This window comes from Pongo pygmaeus, chromosome Y (assembly GCF_028885625.2).
Source record: "Pongo pygmaeus isolate AG05252 chromosome Y, NHGRI_mPonPyg2-v2.0_pri, whole genome shotgun sequence".
NCBI classification, from domain to species: Eukaryota; Metazoa; Chordata; class Mammalia; order Primates; family Hominidae; genus Pongo; species Pongo pygmaeus.
Window position 1 is genome coordinate 28,077,393 of NC_072397.2, and position 26,386 is coordinate 28,103,778.

General features: G+C 34.1%; 1 protein-coding gene across 1 annotated transcript in view; it reads left to right on the forward strand.

Moving 5' to 3' along the window:
- The window catches only part of LOC129025942 (deleted in azoospermia protein 1-like), a 69,443-nt gene extending 43,525 nt beyond the window's left edge, over positions 1–25,918 (forward strand). The window contains exons 21-29 of the mRNA XM_054473486.2: positions 1,925–1,996; positions 4,354–4,443; positions 6,791–6,862; positions 9,241–9,330; positions 11,657–11,728; positions 14,084–14,155; positions 14,911–14,945; positions 19,661–19,759; positions 23,963–25,918. Coding sequence (XP_054329461.1) covers positions 1,925–1,996; positions 4,354–4,443; positions 6,791–6,862; positions 9,241–9,330; positions 11,657–11,728; positions 14,084–14,155; positions 14,911–14,945; positions 19,661–19,724 — 567 coding nt within the window. The 3' untranslated portion in view covers positions 19,725–19,759; positions 23,963–25,918. The remainder of the gene's footprint in view (positions 1–1,924; positions 1,997–4,353; positions 4,444–6,790; positions 6,863–9,240; positions 9,331–11,656; positions 11,729–14,083; positions 14,156–14,910; positions 14,946–19,660; positions 19,760–23,962) is intronic.
- The last annotated feature ends 468 nt before the right edge of the window (positions 25,919–26,386 follow it).

The window sequence follows — 26,386 nt, forward strand, 5'->3', positions numbered from 1 at the left end:
GTCTGTTTTCAACGATAACAACTCTTATCTATGACCCGTAATCATATGTCTGGTAACAAATTCAAAGAATTAATATCTTTGAGGATGCTACAATTCTATTTCCAGAAAATTGGGAAGATTGAGGTTTTCCATGTAGAAGTAACAACAAGAACTTCAGGGATTAGAAACCTAAAGTACTTCTTTTTTTCTATTCTGTTTCTTTCATTATAACAAAGGAGCCATCATGATAAATACTTCAATATTATGTAACTCACGGGTTTTTGAAAATGTGTAGGAGTATTTACATAATTTTGGTTACTTTTTTTTTTTTTTTAAAAAAAGATTCCACTGCACTGGCCTGTTGGGGCGCAAAGGAGTTATGTTGTTCCTCTGGTAAAGCGAATTAGTGAAACATATACTTCCTCTTCTTTCTTGATTTTTTGTGTGTCGTATGTGCCTATAAATATTTTAAATCATCCTTTATATTAATGTGTTACGTTTTGTTACTTTCTTTTTAACCTCCCATGGCAGCAACAGTGCCTTTTTCTCTCTCAGGTTTTGTATACTTAAGCAATGGCGTATCCACGTAATGACAAGTGTTCAGTTACTTGTTGGTAGATTATTTAATGTAAGAAAGGTAGTCCTAATGTGGCTTTACCTAAGAACGGTAGTATTAATTTGGCTTTAGAAGAGCATGTATCTGATTAGAATCTGCGTCTGGATTTACCAAGCATAAAAAATTTGATAAAGAGAAACAGAAATGTTTTTCTGTTAATTACTCTTAAAGAAGAGTAGGATTAAAAAGAGCATTACCTCTATAACACCTGAGCTGCTTTCCCCCATGTAACTAAAATATTTGAAAGCAGTTCTTCTCATGTGTCTGTCTACTTTATTCTTCTCTAAGTTTAGCAATTAATCCAGCTATTCTTTATTTGAAATGATTTCCAGATGCCTCTGCATATAAATTGCTGACTTCTGGATATATTCTGATTCTGGAATGGGTAGAGTTCTGATAGTTTTAGATATCTGTAAATCCCATCAGTTTCTAGCATGTAGTGTCTCTGACCCTTGTTACTTTGCTATTTAAAGTAGATTTGACATATTCTGTCACTTATTGGTGATAAATAACGCTTATTTCCTTCTTAGTTCATTTTATTTATATCTTAGTTGAAAAGACATTTTCTTTGATGGAAAATAAAGTAACAGAATCGTAGTGAAATAGTTATTCAGTGTTTCTCATTTGTTGACGTTTTCCCTGTGCTTGAAACACGTACGGTATACCTCATCTTCTTTTTCCTTCTCTGACCAATGGCTAGAATAAAAGCCCTACTTTTAACATTTACTGTGAGCCATTACCGAGTCTGGGTGTATTCATGCCTGCTGCGTACCTATATGTATTCAAACAATTAGTATTTATTGAAACATATGAGACTTTATACTGTCTCTGTTCCAGTATTGGATTATATACTGCACTTAGTTTTTCAACATAAAGTACAGAAAACGCCATAAATTCTGTAGAACTACATATTACCTTATACTATTGTCAAACACAAATCAGTCCGGAAGCATTTTTACAGCGAAATAGCAAATGTATTAATTTAACTTACATTGAACTCTGTCTTAATGTAGCCTTATCACCAGTGTAAGAAATAACTTCTGGGTGGGCATAAGTACACAATATAAGTAAGGTTAAGTTTGCCTGGTGAAATAGCCAGTTCTTTTGTCATTTGTCTGTTCCCCCTCCACGCCCAACCGTAGGACTTGACCGAGAATAATACATTCTTCATAAATCAGTCAGTCATACACAATTCTGCATTGTTGTATATAGAAAAATAATTAGTATTTCAATGTTTTTCATATTTTTGTTCTACTGGGAATATTTCTTTCTAATTAAAAAAAAAGTTTTACCTTATTAATTCATTCTTTCTGTATAATTTATTTTCAGGCATATCGTACTTATCCAAATGCACCAGTTCAGGTCATCACTAGATATCAGTCGCCTGTATATAATTATCAGGTAATGTAAGAGGAAGTAAAATGATTTGCTTTCCGATATTATAGAGGCCTTTAACTTGTTTATACAAATTTCCTGAATAGTTTGTCATTTTAAACTAGTGAAGTGTACCTAAAATTTAAGGCAACACTTAGAATTAGTGTAGAATGAAGACCTCTGTCTTATTAAGAAGTAATGAAGTAATATTTTGACAGGAATATACTTGGCAGTAACTTTTCTGTAGAACAGATTTCTGAGATTTGGTGTCCCCTTCTTCATTTCTGGATTGTAGTTTTCATCTTTGCTGTCAAATAACTGAATGAAACATCCAAAGTTGACTTTGCTGAATTTTGTTAGGGAGATAGAGTGAAGTAAAATTATGATCCACTTTTTAGAGCACAGAATTCCAATTATATTTTCATTTTAGCTGGCTGTTTCACGTTAGTAATTCTCTGGATCTCTTTTCATAGATAGGACTATGTCTGTGACCCATAATTGTATCTATGGTGATAAACTGAAAGAGCTACTATCTTTGAGGTTTCCACATTGCCAACTCCAGAAAATTTGGAGAAAGGTGAAGTTTCATATATAAAAGTAACAAGAATGTCATGGACTAAAAACATAAAGTACTTAAGTTTTCCATTCTGTTACTTTTATTATAATGAAAAAGGAGACAGCAGGATAAGTACTTCAATATTGTGTTTCTCATGTGTTTTTGAAAATGTGTAGGAATATTTTAATAGTTTTGGTGTCCGTTTTTTTTTTGTTTTTTTTTGTTTGTTTTTTTTTTTTTTTAAAGATGCCACCATAGTGGCCTGTTGGAGAGCAAAGGGATTGTGTTGTACTTGACATTAAGTGAATTAGCCAAACGTACACTTCCTGTTCATTCTTGATTTTTTTCCATGTCATATGTGCCTATAAATATGTTTAAATGATTCTTTATATTAATGTTTTATTTATTTGTTTTTTTACTTTCTTGTTAACCCGATTATAAACTCCAATGGGAGCAACAGTGCCTTTTTTGCTCTCAGGTTTTTATGTGCTTAAGCAATGGCAGGTCCACATAATGATGGACTATATAATCAAAGGTAGTATTCACATGGCTTTAGAATTAGTATGTATCTGCGTAGCATCTGCCTCTGGCATTACCAGCAATAGAACATTTGTAGAAGAGAAACAGAAATGCTTTGCTGTTAATTACTCTTAAATAAGAATAGGAATAAACAAGAGTATTACCTCTAAACCACCTGAGCTGCTTTCCCCCCTTATCGCCAGTTCCTAAAGTGCATGAAAGCAGCTCTCCTTACGTGTCTGCCCACTTTATTCTTCTGTAAGTTTAGCAGTTCATCTAGCTACTCTTCATTTGAAATGATTTCCAGATGCCTCCTCATGTAAATTGCTGACTTCTGGATATATTCTGGTTCTGGAATGGGTAGATTTCCGATGTGGTTTGAGATATATATATATAAATCGCGTGAGCTTCTGGCATCTGATTTCTCTGATCCTGCTTACATTGATATTTAAAGTAGGATTTGACATACTCTATCACTTACTGTTGATAAATAACGTTTGTATTCTTCTTAGTCTATTTTATTTATGTGTGAGTTTAAAAGACATATTCTTTGATGGAAAATAAAGTAACAAAATAATAGTGAACCAGTTGTGCAGTGTCTCTAATTTGTTGACATTTTCCACGTGCTTGAAACATGTATGGTATACCTCTTCTTTTTCCTTCTCTGAACAGTGGCTAGAAAAAAAGCCCTACTTGTTTGTGTCATTGACTGTGAGCCATTACTGAATCTGGGTGTATTCATGTATGCTGCTGCCTGTATGTTTTCAAACAATAAGAATTTATAGAAACATACAAGACATACTTTCTCTTCTGCACTATTGGATTATAGACTGCACTTAGTTTTTCGGAATGAAGTACAGAAAAAGCCATAACATCTATAGAACTACATGTTACCCTATAATATTGTCTAATACAAAACAGTCTAGAAATATTTTTACAGAGAGATAGCAAATGTGTTAATTTAACTTACATTGCAATCTGTCTAAGTGGAGCCTTATCACCAGTGTAAGAAATAACTTCTGGGTGGGCATAAGTACCCGGTATATATAAGGTAAGCTTTGGCTGGTGAAATAGTCACTTCTTTTGTCATTTGTCTCTTCCCCCTCCCCACCCAAAGGGTAGCACTTGACAAGAGAATTTTTATTTCTTCATAAAGTCAGTCATTTAGAAATCTGCATTGCTGTACGTAGAAAAACAATTACTGTTTCAAGGTTTTTCATATTTTTGTTATATTGGGAATTGTATTTCTTTCTATTTAAAAAAACGTTTTACCGTATTAATTCATTCTTTCTGTCAACTTTATTTTCAGGCTTATTCTACTTATCCAGATTCACCAGGTCAATTTACATCTATAAATTCCGTCATCCCTGGATATCAGTTGCCTGTATATAATTATCAGGTAATTGAAGAGGGAGTAAAATGGTTTACTTTCAGCTACTATTGAGGCCTTCCAACTTGTTTATACAAATTGCTTGAATAGTTTGTCATTTTAAAGTAGTGAAATGTACCTAAAATTTAAGAAATCACTTAGAATTCGTGTAATGAGGACCTCTGTGTTACTTAGAAGTGATGAAATCAGATTTTGACAGGAGTGTACTCAGCAATAACTTTTGTGTAGAACAATTTCTGAGATTTGTGTTTCCGTCTTTGTTTCAGCATGTATTTTGTTATCTTTGCTGTCAAAGAGCTGAAACATCCAGGCTGACTTCCATGAATCTTGCAGAGATATAAAGTGAAATAAAAGCTTTACCCAATTCTTAGAGCACAGAATTCCAATTGTATTTTTATTTTAGCTTGCTGCTTCATGGTAGTAGTTCTCTGGGTCTGTTTTCAACGATAACAACTCTTATCTATGACCCGTAATCATATGTCTGGTAACAAATTCAAAGAATTAATATCTTTGAGGATGCTACAATTCTATTTCCAGAAAATTGGGAAGATTGAGGTTTTCCATGTAGAAGTAACAACAAGAACTTCAGGGATTAGAAACCTAAAGTACTTCTTTTTTTCTATTCTGTTTCTTTCATTATAACGAAGGAGCCATCATGATAAGTACTTCAATATTATGTAACTCACGGGTTTTTGAAAATGTGTAGGAGTATTTACATAATTTTGGTTACTTTTTTTTTTTTTTTTAAAAAAGATTCCACTGCACTGGCCTGTTGGGGCGCAAAGGAGTTATGTTGTTCCTCTGGTAAAGCGAATTGGTGAAACATATACTTCCTCTTCTTTCTTGATTTTTTGTGTGTCGTATGTGCCTATAAATATTTTAAATCATCCTTTATATTAATGTGTTACGTTTTGTTACTTTCTTTTTAACCTCCCGTGGCAGCAACAGTGCCTTTTTCTCTCTCAGGTTTTGTATACTTAAGCAATGGCGTATCCACGTAATGACAAGTGTTCAGTTACTTGTTGGTAGATTATTTAATGTAAGAAAGGTAGTCCTAATGTGGCTTTACCTAAGAACGGTAGTATTAATTTGGCTTTAGAAGAGCATGTATCTGATTAGAATCTGCGTCTGGATTTACCAAGCATAAAAAATTTGATAAAGAGAAACAGAAATGTTTTTCTGTTAATTACTCTTAAAGAAGAGTAGGATTAAAAAGAGCATTACCTCTATAACACCTGAGCTGCTTTCCCCCATGTAACTAAAATATTTGAAAGCAGTTCTTCTCATGTGTCTGCCTACTTTATTCTTCTCTAAGTTTAGCAATTAATCCAGCTATTCTTTATTTGAAATGATTTCCAGATGCCTCTGCATATAAATTGCTGACTTCTGGATATATTCTGATTCTGGAATGGGTAGAGTTCTGATAGTTTTAGATATCTGTAAATCCCATCAGTTTCTAGCATGTAGTGTCTCTGATCCTTGTTACTTTGCTATTTAAAGTAGATTTGACATATTCTGTCACTTATTGGTGATAAATAACGCTTATTTCCTTCTTAGTTCATTTTATTTATATCTTAGTTGAAAAGACATTTTCTTTGATGGAAAATAAAGTAACAGAATCGTAGTGAAATAGTTATTCAGTGTTTCTCATTTGTTGACGTTTTCCCTGTGCTTGAAACACGTACGGTATACCTCATCTTCTTTTTCCTTCTCTGACCAATGGCTAGAATAAAAGCCCTACTTTTAACATTTACTGTGAGCCATTACCGAGTCTGGGTGTATTCATGCCTGCTGCGTACCTATATGTATTCAAACAATTAGTATTTATTGAAACATATGAGACTTTATACTGTCTCTGTTCCAGTATTGGATTATATACTGCACTTAGTTTTTCAACATAAAGTACAGAAAACGCCATAAATTCTGTAGAACTACATATTACCTTATAATATTGTCAAACACAAATCAGTCCGGAAGCATTTTTACAGCGAAATAGCAAATGTATTAATTTAACTTACATTGAACTCTGTCTTAATGTAGCCTTATCACCAGTGTAAGAAATAACTTCTGGGTGGGCATAAGTACACAATATAAGTAAGGTTAAGTTTGCCTGGTGAAATAGCCAGTTCTTTTGTCATTTGTCTGTTCCCCCTCCACGCCCAACCGTAGGACTTGACCGAGAATAATACATTCTTCATAAATCAGTCAGTCATACACAATTCTGCATTGTTGTATATAGAAAAATAATTAGTATTTCAATGTTTTTCATATTTTTGTTCTACTGGGAATATTTCTTTCTAATTAAAAAAAAAGTTTTACCTTATTAATTCATTCTTTCTGTATAATTTATTTTCAGGCATATCGTACTTATCCAAATGCACCAGTTCAGGTCATCACTAGATATCAGTCGCCTGTATATAATTATCAGGTAATGTAAGAGGAAGTAAAATGATTTGCTTTCCGATATTATAGAGGCCTTTAACTTGTTTATACAAATTTCCTGAATAGTTTGTCATTTTAAACTAGTGAAGTGTACCTAAAATTTAAGGCAACACTTAGAATTAGTGTAGAATGAAGACCTCTGTCTTATTAAGAAGTAATGAAGTAATATTTTGACAGGAATATACTTGGCAGTAACTTTTCTGTACTTGGCAGTAACTTTTCTGTAGAACAGATTTCTGAGATTTGGTGTCCCCTTCTTCATTTCTGGATTGTAGTTTTCATCTTTGCTGTCAAATAACTGAATGAAACATCCAAAGTTGACTTTGCTGAATTTTGTTAGGGAGATAGAGTGAAGTAAAATTATGATCCACTTTTTAGAGCACAGAATTCCAATTATATTTTCATTTTAGCTGGCTGTTTCACGGTAGTAATTCTCTGGATCTCTTTTCATAGATAGGACTATGTCTGTGACCCATAATTGTATCTATGGTGATAAACTGAAAGAGCTACTATCTTTGAGGTTTCCACATTGCCAACTCCAGAAAATTTGGAGAAAGGTGAAGTTTCATATATAAAAGTAACAAGAATGTCATGGACTAAAAACATAAAGTACTTAAGTTTTCCATTCTGTTACTTTTATTATAATGAAAAAGGAGACAGCAGGATAAGTACTTCAATATTGTGTTTCTCATGTGTTTTTGAAAATGTGTAGGAATATTTTAATAGTTTTGGTGTCTGTTTTTTTTTTGTTTTTTTTTGTTTGTTTTTTTTTTTTTTTAAAGATGCCACCATAGTGGCCTGTTGGAGAGCAAAGGGATTGTGTTGTACTTGACATTAAGTGAATTAGCCAAACATACACTTCCTGTTCATTCTTGATTTTTTTCCATGTCATATGTGCCTATAAATATGTTTAAATGATTCTTTATATTAATGTTTTATTTATTTGTTTTTTTACTTTCTTGTTAACCCGATTATAAACTCCAATGGGAGCAACAGTGCCTTTTTTGCTCTCAGGATTTTATGTGCTTAAGCAATGGCAGGTCCACATAATGATGGACTATATAATCAAAGGTAGTATTCACATGGCTTTAGAATTAGTATGTATCTGCGTAGCATCTGCCTCTGGCATTACCAGCAATAGAACATTTGTAGAAGAGAAACAGAAATGCTTTGCTGTTAATTACTCTTAAATAAGAATAGGAATAAACAAGAGTATTACCTCTAAACCACCTGAGCTGCTTTCCCCCCTTATCGCCAGTTCCTAAAGTGCATGAAAGCAGCTCTCCTTACGTGTCTGCCCACTTTATTCTTCTGTAAGTTTAGCAGTTCATCTAGCTACTCTTCATTTGAAATGATTTCCAGATGCCTCCTCATGTAAATTGCTGACTTCTGGATATATTCTGGTTCTGGAATGGGTAGATTTCCGATGTGGTTTGATATATATATATGTAAATCGCGTGAGCTTCTGGCATCTGATTTCTCTGATCCTGCTTACATTGATATTTAAAGTAGGATTTGACATACTCTATCACTTACTGTTGATAAATAACGTTTGTATTCTTCTTAGTCTATTTTATTTATGTGTGAGTTTAAAAGACATATTCTTTGATGGAAAATAAAGTAACAAAATAATAGTGAACCAGTTGTGCAGTGTCTCTAATTTGTTGACATTTTCCACGTGCTTGAAACATGTATGGTATACCTCTTCTTTTTCCTTCTCTGAACAGTGGCTAGAAAAAAAGCCCTACTTGTTTGTGTCATTGACTGTGAGCCATTACTGAATCTGGGTGTATTCATGTATGCTGTTGCCTGTATGTTTTCAAACAATAAGAATTTATTGAAACATACGAGACATACTTTCTCTTCTGCACTATTGGATTATAGACTGCACTTAGTTTTTCGGAATGAAGTACAGAAAAAGCCATAACATCTATAGAACTACATGTTACCCTATAATATTGTCTAATACAAAACAGTCTAGAAATATTTTTACAGAGAGATAGCAAATGTGTTAATTTAACTTACATTGCAATCTGTCTAAGTGGAGCCTTATCACCAGTGTAAGAAATAACTTCTGGGTGGGCATAAGTACCCGGTATATATAAGGTAAGCTTTGGCTGGTGAAATAGTCACTTCTTTTGTCATTTGTCTCTTCCCCCTCCCCACCCAAAGGGTAGCACTTGACAAGAGAATTTTTATTTCTTCATAAAGTCAGTCATTTAGAAATCTGCATTGCTGTACGTAGAAAAACAATTACTGTTTCAAGGTTTTTCATATTTTTGTTATATTGGGAATTGTATTTCTTTCTATTTAAAAAAACGTTTTACCGTATTAATTCATTCTTTCTGTCAACTTTATTTTCAGGCTTATTCTACTTATCCAGATTCACCAGGTCAATTTACATCTATAAATTCCGTCATCCCTGGATATCAGTTGCCTGTATATAATTATCAGGTAATTGAAGAGGGAGTAAAATGGTTTACTTTCAGCTACTATTGAGGCCTTCCAACTTGTTTATACAAATTGCTTGAATAGTTTGTCATTTTAAAGTAGTGAAATGTACCTAAAATTTAAGAAATCACTTAGAATTCGTGTAATGAGGACCTCTGTGTTACTTAGAAGTGATGAAATCAGATTTTGACAGGAGTGTACTCAGCAATAACTTTTGTGTAGAACAATTTCTGAGATTTGTGTTTCCGTCTTTGTTTCAGCATGTATTTTGTTATCTTTGCTGTCAAAGAGCTGAAACATCCAGGCTGACTTCCATGAATCTTGCAGAGATATAAAGTGAAATAAAAGCTTTACCCAATTCTTAGAGCACAGAATTCCAATTGTATTTTTATTTTAGCTTGCTGCTTCATGGTAGTAGTTCTCTGGGTCTGTTTTCAACGATAACAACTCTTATCTATGACCCGTAATCATATGTGTGGTAACAAATTCAAAGAATTAATATCTTTGAGGATGCTACAATTCTATTTCCAGAAAATTGGGAAGATTGAGGTTTTCCATGTAGAAGTAACAACAAGAACTTCAGGGATTAGAAACCTAAAGTACTTCTTTTTTTCTATTCTGTTTCTTTCATTATAACAAAGGAGCCATCATGATAAATACTTCAATATTATGTAACTCACGGGTTTTTGAAAATGTGTAGGAGTATTTACATAATTTTGGTTACTTTTTTTTTTTTTTTAAAAAAGATTCCACTGCACTGGCCTGTTGGGGCGCAAAGGAGTTATGTTGTTCCTCTGGTAAAGCGAATTAGTGAAACATATACTTCCTCTTCTTTCTTGATTTTTTGTGTGTCATATGTGCCTATAAATATTTTGAATCATGCTTTATATTAATGTGTTACGTTTTGTTACTTTCTTTTTAACGTCCCATGGCAGCAACAGTGCCTTTTTCTCTCTCAGGTTTTGTATGCTTAAGCAATGGCTTATCCACGTAATGACAAGTGTTCAGTTACTTGTTGGTAGATTATTTAATGTAAGAAAGGTAGTCCTAATGTGGCTTTACCTAAGAACGGTAGTATTAATTTGGCTTTAGAAGAGCATGTATCTGATTAGAATCTGCGTCTGGATTTACCAAGCATAAAAAATTTGATAAAGAGAAACAGAAATGTTTTTCTGTTAATTACTCTTAAAGAAGAATACGATTAAAAAGAGCATTACCTCTATAACACCTGAGCTGCTTTCCCCCATGTAACTAAAATATTTGAAAGCAGTTCTTCTCATGTGTCTGCCTACTTTATTCTTCTCTAAGTTTAGCAATTAATCCAGCTATTCTTTCTTTGAAATGATTTCCAGATGCCTCTGCATATAAATTGCTGACTTCTGGATATATTCTGATTCTGGAATGGGTAGAGTTCTGATAGTTTTAGATATCTGTAAATCCCATCAGTTTCTAGCGTGTAGTGTCTCTGATCCTTGTTGCTTTGCTATTTAAAGTAGATTTGACATATTCTGTCACTTATTGGTGATAAATAACGTTTATTTCCTTCTTAGTTCATTTTATTTATATCTTAGTTGAAAAGACATTTTCTTTGATGGAAAATAAAGTAACAGAATAGTAGTGAAATAGTTATTCAGTGTTTCTCATTTGTTGACGTTTTCCCTGTGCTTGAAACATGTACGGTATACCTCATCAATGGGTAGAATAAAAGCCCTACTTCTAACATTTACTGTGAGCCATTACCGAATCTGGGTGTATTCATGCCTGCTGCGTACCTATATGTGTTCAAACAATTAGTATTTATTGAAACATATGAGACTTTATACTTTCTCTTTTCCAGTATTGGATTATATACTGCACTTAGTTTTTCAACTTAAAGTACGGAAAACGCCGTAAATTCTGTAGAACTACATATTACCTTATAGTATTGTCAAACACAAATCAGTCCGGAAGCATTTTTACAGCGAAATGGCAAATGTATTAATTTAACTTACATTGAACTCTGTCTTCATGCAGCCTTATCACCAGTGAAAGAAATAACTTCTGGGTGGGCATAAGTACACAATATAAGTAAGGTTAACTTTGCCTGGTGAAATAGCCAATTATTTTGTCATTTGTCTGTTCCCCCTCCACGCCCAACCGTAGGACTTGACCGAGAATAATACATTCTTCATAAATCAGTCAGTCATTTACAATTCTGCATTGTTGTGTATAGAAAAATAATTAGTATTTCAATGTTTTTCATATTTTTGTTCTACTGGGAATATTTCTTTCTAATTAAAAAAAAAGTTTTACCTTATTAATTCATTCTTTCTGTATAATTTATTTTCAGGCATATCGTACTTATCCAAATGCACCAGTTCAGGTCATCACTAGATATCAGTCGCCTGTATATAATTATCAGGTAATGTAAGAGGAAGTAAAATGATTTGCTTTCCGATATTATAGAGGCCTTTAACTTGTTTATACAAATTTCCTGAATAGTTTGTCATTTTAAACTAGTGAAGTGTACCTAAAATTTAAGGCAACACTTAGAATTAGTGTAGAATGAAGACCTCTGTCTTATTTAGAAGTAATGAAGTAATATTTTGACAGTAATATACTTGGCAGTAACTTTTCTGTAGAACAGATTTCTGAGATTTGGTGTCCCCTTCTTCATTTCTGGATTGTAGTTTTCATCTTTGCTGTCAAATAACTGAATGAAACATCCAAAGTTGACTTTGCTGAATTTTGTTAGGGAGATAGAGTGAAGTAAAATTATGATCCACTTTTTAGAGCACAGAATTCCAATTATATTTTCATTTTAGCTGGCTGTTTCACGGTAGTAATTCTCTGGATCTCTTTTCGTAGATAGGACTATGTCTGTGACCCATAATTATATCTATGGTGATAAACTGAAAGAGCTACTATCTTTGAGATTTCCACATTGCCAACTCCAGAAAATTTGGAGAAAGGTGAAGTTTCATATATAAAAGTAACAAGAATGTCATGGACTAAAAACATAAAGTACTTAAGTTTTCCATTCTGTTACTTTTATTATAGTGAAAAAGGAGACAGCAGGATAAGTACTTCAATATTGTGTTTCTCATGTGTTTTTGAAAATGTGTAGGAATATTTTAATAGTTTTGGTGTCCGTTTTTTTTTTGGTTTTTTTTGTTTGTTTGTTTTTTTTTTTAAAGATGCCACCATAGTGGCCTGTTGGAGAGCAAAGGGATTGTGTTGTACTTGACATTAAGTGAATTAGCCAAACGTACACTTCCTGTTCATTCTTGATTTTTTTCCATGTCATATGTGCCTATAAATATGTTTAAATGATTCTTTATATTAATGTTTTATTTATTTGTTTTTTTACTTTCTTGTTAACCCGATTATAAACTCCAATGGGAGCAACAGTGCCTTTTTTGCTCTCAGGTTTTTATGTGCTTAAGCAATGGCAGGTCCACATAATGATAGACTATATAATCAAAGGTAGTATTCACATGGCTTTAGAATTAGTATGTATCTGTGTAGCATCTGCCTCTGGCATTACCAGCAATAGAACATTTGTAGAAGAGAAACAGAAATGCTTTGCTGTTAATTACTCTTAAATAAGAATAGGAATAAACAAGAGTATTACCTCTAAACCACCTGAGCTGCTTTCCCCCCTTATCGCCAGTTCCTAAAGTGCATGAAAGCAGCTCTCCTTACGTGTCTGCCCACTTTATTCTTCTGTAAGTTTAGCAGTTCATCTAGATACTCTTCATTTGAAATGATTTCCAGATGCCTCCTCATGTAAATTGCTGACTTCTGGATATATTCTGGTTCTGGAATGGGTAGATTTCCGATGTGGTTTGATATATATATATGTAAATCGCGTGAGCTTCTGGCATCTGATTTCTCTGATCCTGCTTACATTGATATTTAAAGTAGGATTTGACATACTCTATCACTTACTGTTGATAAATAACGTTTGTATTCTTCTTAGTCTATTTTATTTATGTGTTAGTTTAAAAGACATATTCTTTGATGGAAAATAAAGTAACAAAATAATAGTGAACCAGTTGTGCAGTGTCTCTAATTTGTTGACATTTTCCACGTGCTTGAAACATGTATGGTATACCTCTTCTTTTTCCTTCTCTGAACAGTGGCTAGAAAAAAAGCCCTACTTGTTTGTGTCATTGACTGTGAGCCATTACTGAATCTGGGTGTATTCATGTATGCTGCTGCCTGTATGTTTTCAAACAATAAGAATTTATTGAAACATACGAGACATACTTTCTCTTCTGCACTATTGGATTATAGACTGCACTTAGTTTTTCGGAATGAAGTACAGAAAAAGCCATAACATCTATAGAACTACATGTTACCCTATAATATTGTCTAATACAAAACAGTCTAGAAATATTTTTACAGGGAGATAGCAAATGTGTTAATTTAACTTACATTGCAATCTGTCTTAATGGAGCCTTATCACCAGTGTAAGAAATAACTTCTGGGTGAACATAAGTACCCGATATATATAAGGTAAACTTCGGCTGGTGAAATAGTCACTTCTTTTGTCATTTGTCTCTTCCCCCTCCCCACCCAAAGGGTAGCACTTGACAAGAGAATTTTTATTTCTTTATAAAGTCAGTCATTTAGAAATCTGCATTGCTGTACGTAGAAAAACAATTACTGTTTCAAAGTTGTTCATATTTTTGTTATATTGGTAATTGTATTTCTTTCTAATTTTAAAACACGGTTTACCGTATTCATTTTTTTCTGTAACCTTTATTTTCAGGCATTTCCTGCTTATCCAAATTCACCAATTCAGGTCACCACTGGATATCAGTTGCCTGTATATAATTATCAGGTAATGTAAGGAGTAAAATGTTTGCTTTCAGATATTATCGAGGCCTTAAAGTTGTTGATACAAATTTCCTGAATAGTTTGTCATTTTAAACTAGTGAAGTATAGGTAAAATTTAAGAAAACACTTAGAATAAGTCTAGAACGAAGACCTATGTATTACTTAGAAGTAATGGAATAATATTTTGACAGGACTATACTTGGCAATAACTTTTCTGTAGAAGAGTTTTCTGAGATTTGGCCCTTCTATATTTCAGGATATAGTTTTCATCTTTGCTGTCAAATAGCTGAATGGAACATCCAGAATGACTTTCATGAATTTTTTAGGGATATAGAGTGAATAAAATTATTACCCAATTCTTAGAGCACGTAATTCAAATTATAGTTTCATTTTAGCAGGCTGCTTCACCACAGTTGTTGTCTGGTTCTCTTTTCATAGTAGATAGGACTCTATCTATGTCCAATAATCATATCTGTCATAATAAATTGAAAGTAGTAACATCTTTGAGATTTCCACAATGCCAAATCCAAAAAATTGGGGGAAAGGTGAGGTTTTATATTTATATGTGGAAGTAACAAGAATATCAGGGATTAGAACCATAAAGCACTTATTTTTTTCCATTCCGTTTCTTTTATTATAATAACAAAGGAGCCAGTATAAGTACTTCAATATTATATATATCATGTGTTTTTGAAAATGTTTAGGAATATTTGAGTAATTTTGATTTCCTGTTTTTTTTTTTTTTTTTTTTTTTTTAAGATGCCACTGCAGTGGCCTGTTGCGGAGCAAAGGAGGTAGGTTGTACCTCGGGTAAAGTGAATTAGCCTACCATGCACTTCCTGTTCTTTCTGGATTATTTTCCATATCATATATGCCTATAAGTATTTTTAAATGGTTCTTTATATTAATGTGTTACATTTTGTTACTTTCTTTTTAACCCAGTTGCAGTCTCCCATGGGCACAACAGTGCCTTTTTCTGTCTCAGGTTTTTGTGTGCTTAAGCAGTGGCTGGTCCACATAATAAGTGTTCAGTTACTTGTTGATAGACTGTGTAATCTAAGAAAGATAGTATTAATGTTACTTTAGAATTAGCATGTATCTGCCTAGGGTCTGCCTCTGGCTTTACCAGCCACAAAAAACTTGTTGAAGAGAAACAGAAATGTTTTGCTGTTAATTACTCTTAAATAAGAGTAGGAATAAAAAAGAGTATTACCTCTAAAACACCTGAGCTTCTTTCCCCCCTTATACCTAGTTCCGAAAATATTAGAAAGCAGCTGTTCTGATGTTTCTGCCTAGTTTATTCTTTAAGGATAGCGATTAATCTAGCTCTTATTTACTTGCAATGATTTCCAGATGCCACCTCATATAAACTGCTGACTTCTGGGTATATTCTGGTTCTGGAATGTATAGATTTCTGATGTCATTTACTATACCTATAAATCCTGTGAATTTCTGGCATGTAATTTCTCTGATCCTGATTACTTTGATATTTAAAGTAGGATTTGACATACTCTATCACTTATTGGTGATAAATAACGTTTATTTTCTTCTTAGTCCATTCTCTTTATGTGTTAGTTGAAAAGACATTTTCTTTGATGGAAAATAAAGTAACAAAATAGTAGTGAAATAGTTCTTCAGTGTCTCTCATTTATTGACATTCTGCATGTACTTGAAATGTGTAGGATTATACCTCTTCTTCTTTTTTCTTCTCTGAACAATGGCTAGAGAAAAAGCCCTACTTGTTTCTAACATTTACAGTGAGCCGTTACTGAATCTGGGTGTATTCATGTATGCTGCTTCCTATATGTTTTCAAACAATAAGTATTTATTGAAACATATAAGACATTGTACTGTCCTTCTCCAGTTTTGGATTGTATACTGCCCTTAGTTTTTCGAAATGAAGTACAGAAAAAAACATAACATCTGTAGGAGAACTACATATTACCGTGTAGTATTGTCAAACACAAAACTATCTGGAAGTATATTGACAAAGAAATAGCAAATGTATTAACTTAACTTACATTGACATCTGTCTTAATGGAGCCTTATCAGCAGCGTAAGAAATAACTTCTGGGTGGGCGTAAGTAGACAGTGTAAGTTAGGTAAACTTTGCTTGGTGAAATAGTCACTACTTTTGTCATTTGTGTGTTCCCCTGCCCCACCCAAAGGGGCTTAGCACTTGATAGAGAATATTTCTTTCTTCCTAAAGTGATTCATTCATTTAGAATTCCGCATTGTTGTATTTAGAAAAGTAACAAATATTTTAAAGTTTTTCATTTTTTTTTTTAAATTTTGGGAATAATATTTCTTTCTAATTTAAAAAGATGTTTTACCGTATTCATTCTTTCTGTAAACTTACTTTCAGACATATCTTACCCAGATTCACCAGGTCAGGTCACCACTGGGTATCAGTTGCCTGTATATAATTATCAGGTAACTGAAGAGGGAGTAAAATGATTTATTTTCAGATACTGTTGAGCCCTTTAAGTTGTTTATACAAATTTCCTGAATAGTGTGTCATTTTAAACTAGTGAAGTGTACCTAAAATTTAGGAAAACACTTGCAATTGGTCTAGAATGAAGCCCTCTGTACTATTTAGAAGTAATGGATTAACATTGTGACAGGAATATAGTTAGCGATAACTTTTCTGTAAAACAGTTTTCTGAGATTCTCTGTAAAACAGTTTTCTGAGATTCATTGTCCCCATCTGTATTTCAGCATGTAGTTTTTCATCTTCACTGTCAAATAGCTGAAACATCCAGACTGACTTTCATCAATTGTTCAGGGAGATAGAGTGAAATAAAATTATCATCCCATTCTTAGAGCACAGAATTCCAATTATATTTCTATTTTAGTTTGCTGCTTCATGATAGTAGTTCTCTGGGCCTCTTTTCATAGATGTGACTATATCTGTGACCCATAATCATATCTATGGTGATAAGTAATAAATTGAAAGAACTCGTATCCTTGAGATTTCCACAATGCCAACTCCAGAAAATTGGGAGAATGGCGAGGTTTTACATATAAAAGTAACAAGAACGTCAGGGGTTAGAAACATAAGTACTTCTTTTTTCTACTCTGTTTCTTTCATTTTAGTAACAAAGGAGCCAGCATGATAAGTGCTTCAATATTGTGTATCTCATGAGTGTTTTAAAATGTGTAAGAATATTTTAATAGTTTTGGTTTCCTTCCTTTTTTTTTTTTTTTTTTTTTTTAAAGATGCCACCATAGTGGCCTGTTGGGGAGCAAAAGGGGTTATGGAGTAAAGTGAAATTAATGAAACATAGACTTCCTCATCTTTCTTGACTTTTTTTTCTATGCCATATATGCCTATAGATATTTTTAAATGGTTCTTTATATTAATGTTTTATGTTTTGTTACTTTAACCCAATTGTAAACTCCCATGGGAGCAACAGTGCCTTTTTGTCTCTCAGGTTTTTGTGTGCTGAAAGAGTAGCTGGTCCACATAATGATAAGTGTTCAGTTACTTGTTGATAGACCATATAATCCAGGAATGGTAGTATTAACTTGGCTTTAGAATTAGCATGTATCTGCCTAGAATATGCCTCTGGCTTTACTAGCCATAAAAAATTTGTTGAAGAGAAACCGAAATGTTTTGCTATTAATTTCTCTTAAAGAGGAATCGGAATAAAATGTTTTGCTATTAATTCCTCTTAAAGAGGAATTAGAGTATTACCTCGAATACACCAGAGCTGCTGTCTTACATCACGACTGGATATTTGAAGGATATAATAAGTGTTAAAATTCTCAAACACTCCCGTACTACCTTTGTTTCTTAGAATCCTTCTACCTCTGATTATGTTGATGCCTGGAAGAGATTTTAAAACCAAAGGCTGCCTTAATGTATTTCGACTTTTCGTTTAAAACAAGGTTTCTGAAGTAGCACAATTGAATTTCAACACAACCTACGTTGAAACTTTTGATACCAGCTCACCTTTTTGAGGAATAAATAAGTAGCTTTTAAACGTATCTGTGTATCTGTTTAATTACACTTTCATTATTTTAAATATAGGCCTTATTCAGCTCTTAACTATCACTGTGGAGAAGTTGATAACAGGAGGTGATGTTGTGCCAAATGAATGCTCAATTCATGAAGCTACCACACCCTCTGGAAATGGCCCACAGAAGGAAGGCAAACATCTAACTTTGAATTTTTTTAAAATATGTATTTTGTGTTTTTTTCTAGTTTTAATAACTTTTTTTGAGAAGCAAACAGTTTTGCCCAAATTTTAAGATGTTAGCCATAAATCACGGAGCTTAAATAATGGACCGATACTCAGAAGTTAATGTGAAGGTTGTTGAAATTTCAGATACCCCAAATATTCAGTATGTACATAAAGTTTCTGATTCAGCAGTCGTTTCCTGTATTTCAGTTCCACTAATTTTAAAAAGCCATTCTTTAATAAATACTGTATTAATATGATTTGGAAGAATGCTATGGGAGGGTTTCCTCTAGAATTCTACTCAAAAGAAGAATTCGTATGAATTACATGTCCCTTTTCTTTTACCACAGTTTTGATCTTAAGCAGTGAAAAATATTATTTAAATAAGCATTCTATCCATAACATTATATGTGGCAGAAGTTTCCAACAGTGGTGAAGTCAGGAGTAATTATTCAAATACTGAAGTAGACAGCGTTGTTTCTGTTTTTTATCATTACTGCAAATTTCTGTAATAACAATACTGTCACTCTTGCATCACATATGTTCTGTTAAATAGGTGGGAGTGTGGAAGTAGTTGATGTACTGGTAATAGGTATAATACCCAAGAAATCCCATTGGAGTGTAAATTCCTTGATTTGATATTGGATTTTAAATAGTGAATAAATATTAAAACATACTCTTACAGTGTAATTGGCAGGTTTTGTCCTGAGTTTTTTTTTTTTTTTTTTCTTGAAACATTGGAGTTCACTTAGGGATTTAACAAACTGAGCTTTTTAAACCAGTATTGTATCGCTAAGGTTCTAAAATAATTCTTTGATTTGTCAGAAAACTTACATACTGAGGATATGTGGTAGGAATTACAAGTCACATTTTTATGAATTTTTTTTTTTTTTTTTTTTTTTTTTGAGACAGGGTCTTCCGGTGTCACCCAGGCTGGGAGTGCAGTGGTGTGATCTCGGCTCACTGCAACTTCCGTCTCCTAGGTTCCAGTAATTCTCCCTACCTCAGCCTCCTGAATAGGTGGAATTACAGGCGCCCGCCACCCAGCTAATTTTTGTATTTTTTAGTGGAGAAGGGGTTTCGCCGTGTTGGCCAGGATGGTCTTGAACTCCTGACCTCAGGTGATCTGTCTGCCTCGGCCTCCCAAAATGCTGGCATTACAGGTGTGAGCCACTGTTGCCAGCCTCTTTTAGCATTTTTTGCGTTTCTTTAGAAATAAACTAATATGTTCAGTAAACCATCAAAATAAAAGAAACACACACCCTTATTAAGAGCGAGTGAAAGAACGAGTTGTCTTTACATTACTGAAAACTTGTGTGTTTCAGAAATCTGTGGACCGAAGCATACAGATGGTGGTATCTTGTCTGTTTAATCCAGAGAGCAGACTGATAAATTCTGTTGTTACTCAAGATGACTACTTCAAGGTATGAAAGGAATGGTATGCATAATTAAAAAGCCCACTTGTTCCCTCTCAAGTTAGCTGTTTTCCTTGTGGTACATGTATTTTGAGATTTCTTAGAGGAATTTTTTTTTTTTTTTTTTTTTTTTTTTTTGAGACGGAGTCTCGTTCTGTCACCCAGGCTGGAGTGCGGTGGCACCATCTAGGCTCACTGCAAGCTGCAAGCTCAACCTCCTGGGTTTACTTAATGCCATTCTCCTGCCTCAGCCTTCCAAGTAGCTGGGGCTACAGGCGCCCACCACCACGCCCAGCTAATTTTTTTCTATTTTTAGTAGAGACGGGGTTTCACCGTGTTAGCCAGGATGTTCTCTATCTCCTGACCTCGTGATCTGCCCGCCTCAGCCTCCCAAAGTGCTGGGATTACAGGCGTGAGCCACCGCGCTCGGCCTAGAGCATTTAATTGAACTGTTGGCATTTGACTGTAACCCAGTAAACCAGTGTGGGTTTTACTTGGCAGTATATTTTCTGCTGCCAAACCTTGATATATATATGTAGTCGAATTTAGGGAAGAACCCTGCGGCAGAAATCTGTAATTGAAAGGGTTTACTAGAGAAGAGAGTTAGTTGACTACCATGACCAAATAGTAAAAGAAAATTTTAGATACAGAAAGCAGATCTTGGCCGGGTACAGTGGCTCACGCCTGTAATCCCAACACTTGGGGGCTGAGGTGGGTGGATTGCTTGAGCTCAGGAGTTTGAGACCACCCTGGGTAACATGGCAAAACACCATCTCTACAAAAAAATACAAAAATCATCCAGTTGTGATAGTACATGCCTGTAGTCCCAACTACTCCAGAGGAGTCTGAGGCAGGAGGATTGCTTGAGCCTGGAAAGTTGAGGCTGCACCGAGCCGTGATCGTGCCATTGTAGTCCAGCCTGGGCAACAGAGTGAGAGACCTTTCTCTCAAAAAAAATAAAAAAAAGAAAAGAAAAGTAGAACTTAACACGTGCGTATTGGACTAAAGAGAAGAAAAGAAATGGTTTATTCAGATGATACACCTGAACAGTGTGAAGGGAGAAAAGGGGTAAAATGAAGCAGTAAAAAGTTCAGTAGAAAGAAAGAAAGGTTGATTCAGAGTTGGTGAAGTGGAAGAGAATGTGGCTAGTTGAATTCCAGAAAGATCTGATTTCTGCTCCCACTTTCTATCCATGTTGGATAGATAAATCTTTTATTAAGGTTCTAGTTTTTACAAGTCTAGAATGAGAAGGTACAGGACTAAAGGTTTCTGGGTTCTTGTGGTTTTAAGTCTATAAATATGAAAAAGAACTAACCTGGTCAGCCCAGTGGGAGAAAAATACTATGGTTAATAAAGGGAAGGTGTTTTTTAAGTAACAATTTTATTGAAATAATAGCAGTAATACAATTTATGTATTTAAAGTGTGCACTTCACTGTTTTTTCGTATATTCAAGGTTGTGCAACCATGTCCACAATCAATTTTAGAATATTTAAATCACCCCAAAAATCGCCCCACTACCTTAGCAGTCACCTGCTATTTTCCCAGAACTTGTGTATCCCCAGGCAACCACTAATTTACTTTCTTCCTCTAAGGATTTTCCTGTGGCGGACATTTCTTGTATATGGAATCACACATAATGATGTGGCATTTTGTGACTGGATGTTTTCACTCAGCTTAATGTTTGTAAGGTTCGTCAGTATTCTAGCACTTATCAGAACTTCATCATTTCTTTTCATTTGTAGATATTACTTTATTCTGTTTATGCGTTCATCTGTTAAAGACATTTGGATTATTTCCATTTTTTAGCTGTTATAAATAATGCTGTGAACATTCACGTACAAGTTATTGTGTGGACATACGTGCTTGCTTCTCTTGCGTATATACTTGGGAATGGAATTGCTAAGTCATATTCAACCTTTAGTGGAACTGCCAGATTTGTCAAAACTGGCTACACACTTTACATTAGAAAGAAAATGTTTAACCATCGCTTTGTGTCTTAAAACACAACCAGCTTTTTTTCATCTGTGAATGGATATGGGATGAAGCTTAAGACTTTTTAAAAGGTTGTATTATGGATCATCTGTATAATGTAGAAGAGTAGAGGCACATAGCAGAATTAAGTTCTTAACATCTTTGCAACAGGGAGTAAACATATTTAAATTTGACATTTGTTCTCTTGTTGCTTCATTCTACATAGATAGTATAATTTAGAAAAGAAAGAACTGGAATTGTACATCAGCTTACCTTGCCCAAAGTTCTGATTACATTGGTGTCTGCAGTAGTACTTAAATGATGTTCAAAGCAGAAGACAGTCTTTCGTGTGTTTTTGTTTTGTTTTGTTTTGTTTTTGTTTTTTTGTTTTGTTTTGTTTTGTTTTTTGAGTTGACCTCATTTGGTCATCCAGGCTGGAGTGCAGTGTCGCAATCACAGCTTACTACAACCTCAAACTCCTGCACTCAAGGGATCCTTCTGCCTCAGCGTCCCAAATAGTTAGGACTGCAGACTTGCACCACCACACTTAGCTGGTTAAAAAGATTGTTTTCTTTTTTTTTTTTTTTTTTTTGAGGTGACCTCATTTGGTCATCCAGGCTGGAGTGCAGTGTCGCAATCACAGCTTACTACAACCTCAAACTCCTGCACTCAAGGGATCCTTCTGCCTCAGCGTCCCGAATAGTTAGGACTACAGACATGCACCACCACACTTAGCTAGTTAAAAAGTTTTTTTTGTTTGTTTGTTTTTGTTTTTGAGATAGAGTCCCACTCTGTCACCCAGGCTGGAGTGCAGTGGTGCGATCTTCGCTCACTGCAAGCTCTGCTCCCTCCCAGGTTCACGCCGTTCTCCTGCCTCAGCCTCGTGAGTAGCTGGGACTACAAGGACCTGCCACCACGCCCAACTAATTTTTTGTGTTTTTAGTAAAGATGGGGTTCCATCCTGTTAGCCAGGATGGTCTCGATCTTCTGACCTTGTGACATGCCTGCCTTGGCCTCCCAAAGTGCTGGGATTACAGGCGTGAGCCACCGTGCCCAACTCCTGGGCTCAAGTGATCCTCCTGCCTCAGCCTCCCGAAGTGCTGGGATTACAGGCGTGTGCCACCATGTCCGGCCCAGAAAATATTTTTTTAAACTTGAGTTCTCAAGTTTAAAACTTGAGAACTCAAGTCTGGTGTTAGACAAAAGACTCCCTTTGAAACTTGCAGAGTTTTCTGCTTATTTGGGAGAGGAATCAGAAGTTGGCATCCTGCAGTTGTCTAACATCTAGACCTATTTTGATTGACTGCATGTTGTTATATTGAATTAGAATGCCTGAGATATTTTTGAATGTATTTACAATTTCCATAGCTGATTTCACTCTTCATTGTCTTAATTATCCAGCCCTTTCACAATCTTGCTTCCTACATGACCTCTGAAGATACATGTTGGTGTCCAGTTTTCTAGATTTTAACCTAAATAGATTATCACTCTTTTGACAGATGAGGTAACTTCCAGAAGCCACTTTTATGGCTTGAAATGAAACTGAAGCCTTAAAAATGAAGGCTGAAAATGAAACTGAAGTCTTAAAAAAAGGGCACAGCTTTGTAGAAAAGGAAATGTTATTACTCATTTACTCATTCCCATTCCTCCTTGTAAGGCCTCTCACTTCTCTTTGCATGTCTGTAGGCAACATAGAGTGAAAATAAAGTTTTGCATGTATTTTAAAGTTTTATCTTCCTTTCTAAAGAATGGCATGTCTTCACAGGTTAATGATACGTCTTTAAATGCCAAAACTTACATATTTTAATCTAAAAACATGAACTTTCAGATTGGAGAGCTGTTCGCAAGCTGTAGTTGCTATTAAATGCAGTTCAATTAGTGAAAAAAAGGATTTTTTACAATTACATTTTCTACCAGCTGTCTTTGGGACATCACTGCAAAATTATTAACTAAGAAGTACATAAAATGATACTGAGTTTAAGTCCTGTTATTTCTGAGTTTACTGGAATTTGTTTTCTTTAATTATTGATTTCTTTTTTAACTGTTTAATAAAACTAGCCATCTTGGTACATTTATCATCCCAGTGTTCAAATATGCTTCCTGAAAAGAATCATCTTTTTTTCTTATTATTTGTAATGTTTAAACTCAAAACAAACGGTTTAAGTTTTGACGACTTTCAGACCCATAGTAGTCATCAGAAATTTTCGGTAAAATAAAAGGACTATTTCTGTCTTTTCCAGGATAAAAGAGTGCATCGCTTCAGAAGAAGTTTGACAGTATTTAAATCTGTTTGATCCTCTCAGCTGTCTAGTTCTGTGGGAAGTTGGTGGTTTTGAATATTAAGCTAAAAGTTTTCCACTGTTCCAGAAATTCTGAATTTTGGTAAATCACACTGAAACTTTCTGTATAAGTTGTATTATTAGACTCTCTAGTTTTATCTTACATTGAAACTGTTCTTCCTTAGATGTTTATTTAGAACCTGGTTCTGTGTTTAATATATAGTTTAAAGTAAAAAATAATTGAGACTGAAAGAATGTTAAGATTTATCTGCAAGGATTTTTAAAAAAATGAAATTTGCATTTTAAGTGTTTAAAAGCAAATACTGATTTTCAAAAACAAGTTTTTAAAACCTGATTTGAAAGCTAAGAATTTTGATAGTCCGAACACAAGCATTTCACTTCTCCAAGAAGTACCTGTGAACAGTACAGTATTTCAGTATTGAGCTTTGCATTTATGATTTATCTAGAAATTTACCTGAAAAGCAGAATTTTTAAAACTGCATTTTTAATCAGTGGAACTCAATGTATAATTAGCTTTATTGAAGTCTTCTTATCCAAACCCAGTAAAACAGATTCTAAGCAAACAGTCCAGTCAGTGAATCATAATGTTTGTTCAAAGTATGTTATCTTTTATCTAGAATCCACACATATATATATATATATATATATATCCAATTCGATTGGGATAGTAATTAGGTAACTAAAATTCTGGGCCTAATTTTTTAAAGAATCCAAGGCAAACTAAACTTTACTAGGTATATAACCTTCTCAATGAGTTACCATTCTTCGTTTTTATTAAAAAAAAATTGTTCCTTGAAATGCTAAACTTAATGGCTGTATGTGAAATTTGCAAAATAACTGGTATTAAAGAACGCTGCAACTTTTTTATGTCACTCAAAGATTAATCAGGAATTGCTTTTATAAAAACATTGAAGTATTAGTTACTTGCTATAAATAGATTTTTATTTTTGTTGTTTAGCCTGTTATATTTCATTTTGTAAAATAAAATATGTCCAGAGGAGACAAAATAGGTAGTTTTGATATTTCTAAATCACAAAAGTTGTTTAGTAAGTATATCTTAAGAATCTGCTAGAGTTAAAGTTAACGTTGTTTCTAGATTAGGTAGTGTCCTCATTTTATATTGTGACCACACAGCTAGAGCACCGGAGCCCTTTTGCTATACTCACAGTCTTTTTTTCCCAGCCTCTTTTACTAGTCTTTCAGGAGGTTTGCTCTTAGGACTGGTGATGTAAAGAATGGAAGTAGCTGTATGAGCAGTTCAAGGGCCAAGCCGTGGAATGGTAGCAATGGGATATAATACCTTTCTGAGGGAAACATTTGTATCAGTATCATTTGATCTGCCATGGACATGAGTTTAAAGTGGCTTTCTGGCCCTTCTTTCAATGGCTTCTTCCCTAAAACATGGAGACTCTTAAGTTAATGTAGTTACTATGGGCCATATTAGTAATGCCCACTGGGGTCTATGATTTCTCAACATTTTCATTCTGAATCTGAAGGAGAGAGTATTTTAACTTTAGAATTCTCAAGAGGGCTTTATTACACCTCAGAAATCAAAAGCACCATGAATTTGTCCATTAAAAATCACCCATAGTTTTTTTAGTGCTTTAACATTCTGATGTACATCATTCTGTGATTAAATCTCCAGATTTCTATAAATGATACCTATATTCTAAAGAGCTAATTTGGATTATTCCGATATGACCTTAAGGAAAAGTAAGGGAATAAATTTTTGTCTTTGTTGGAGTGAAGTATTTAAAAGCGTAAGGTAAAAGAGATATTAAGTCCTAAACCTTTCAAAATGGAAAATTAATTCTGAACTTAGAAAAATGTTTCTGCTACCTGTTGCTGATACTGTCTTTGCATAAATGAATAAAAATAAACTTTTTTTCTTCAAAAGTGTTTCTGGCTTTCTGATGTAATAATCTAAAATGGTGGGGAGTTGTGTGGGAACTGTGTAACAAGGTGTAAATTCGTATAACAAGCTTTAGATTCTCAAAATGCAGAAGTATAAAGTTCAATTTACTAATCTGTCTGAGTTAGCCCATAAAATCAAATGTAGGTACAAAGATAAATTTAAGAGGTGCATCCACAGCAGTGCGGAATAGGAATGCTGATGAACGCATCCAACTCTGCTATCTCACGGCTAAGGTCCCTCACATTTTGGATGCTATGAAGCATTTTGTGTACTGTACACTTTGGGCCTAGTCTCTAGATCATTTATTTTGGGGTATTGCAGTTGCCTAATGGAGCTTAAATTTTTTATATTGCATGTACTTCATGTGGATACAATCAAAAAAATCAGTACCACTTCTTCTAGCTCTAGTGTTGGTACTCAGTTCTATAAGCTGAGTCCAATGGAGAGGA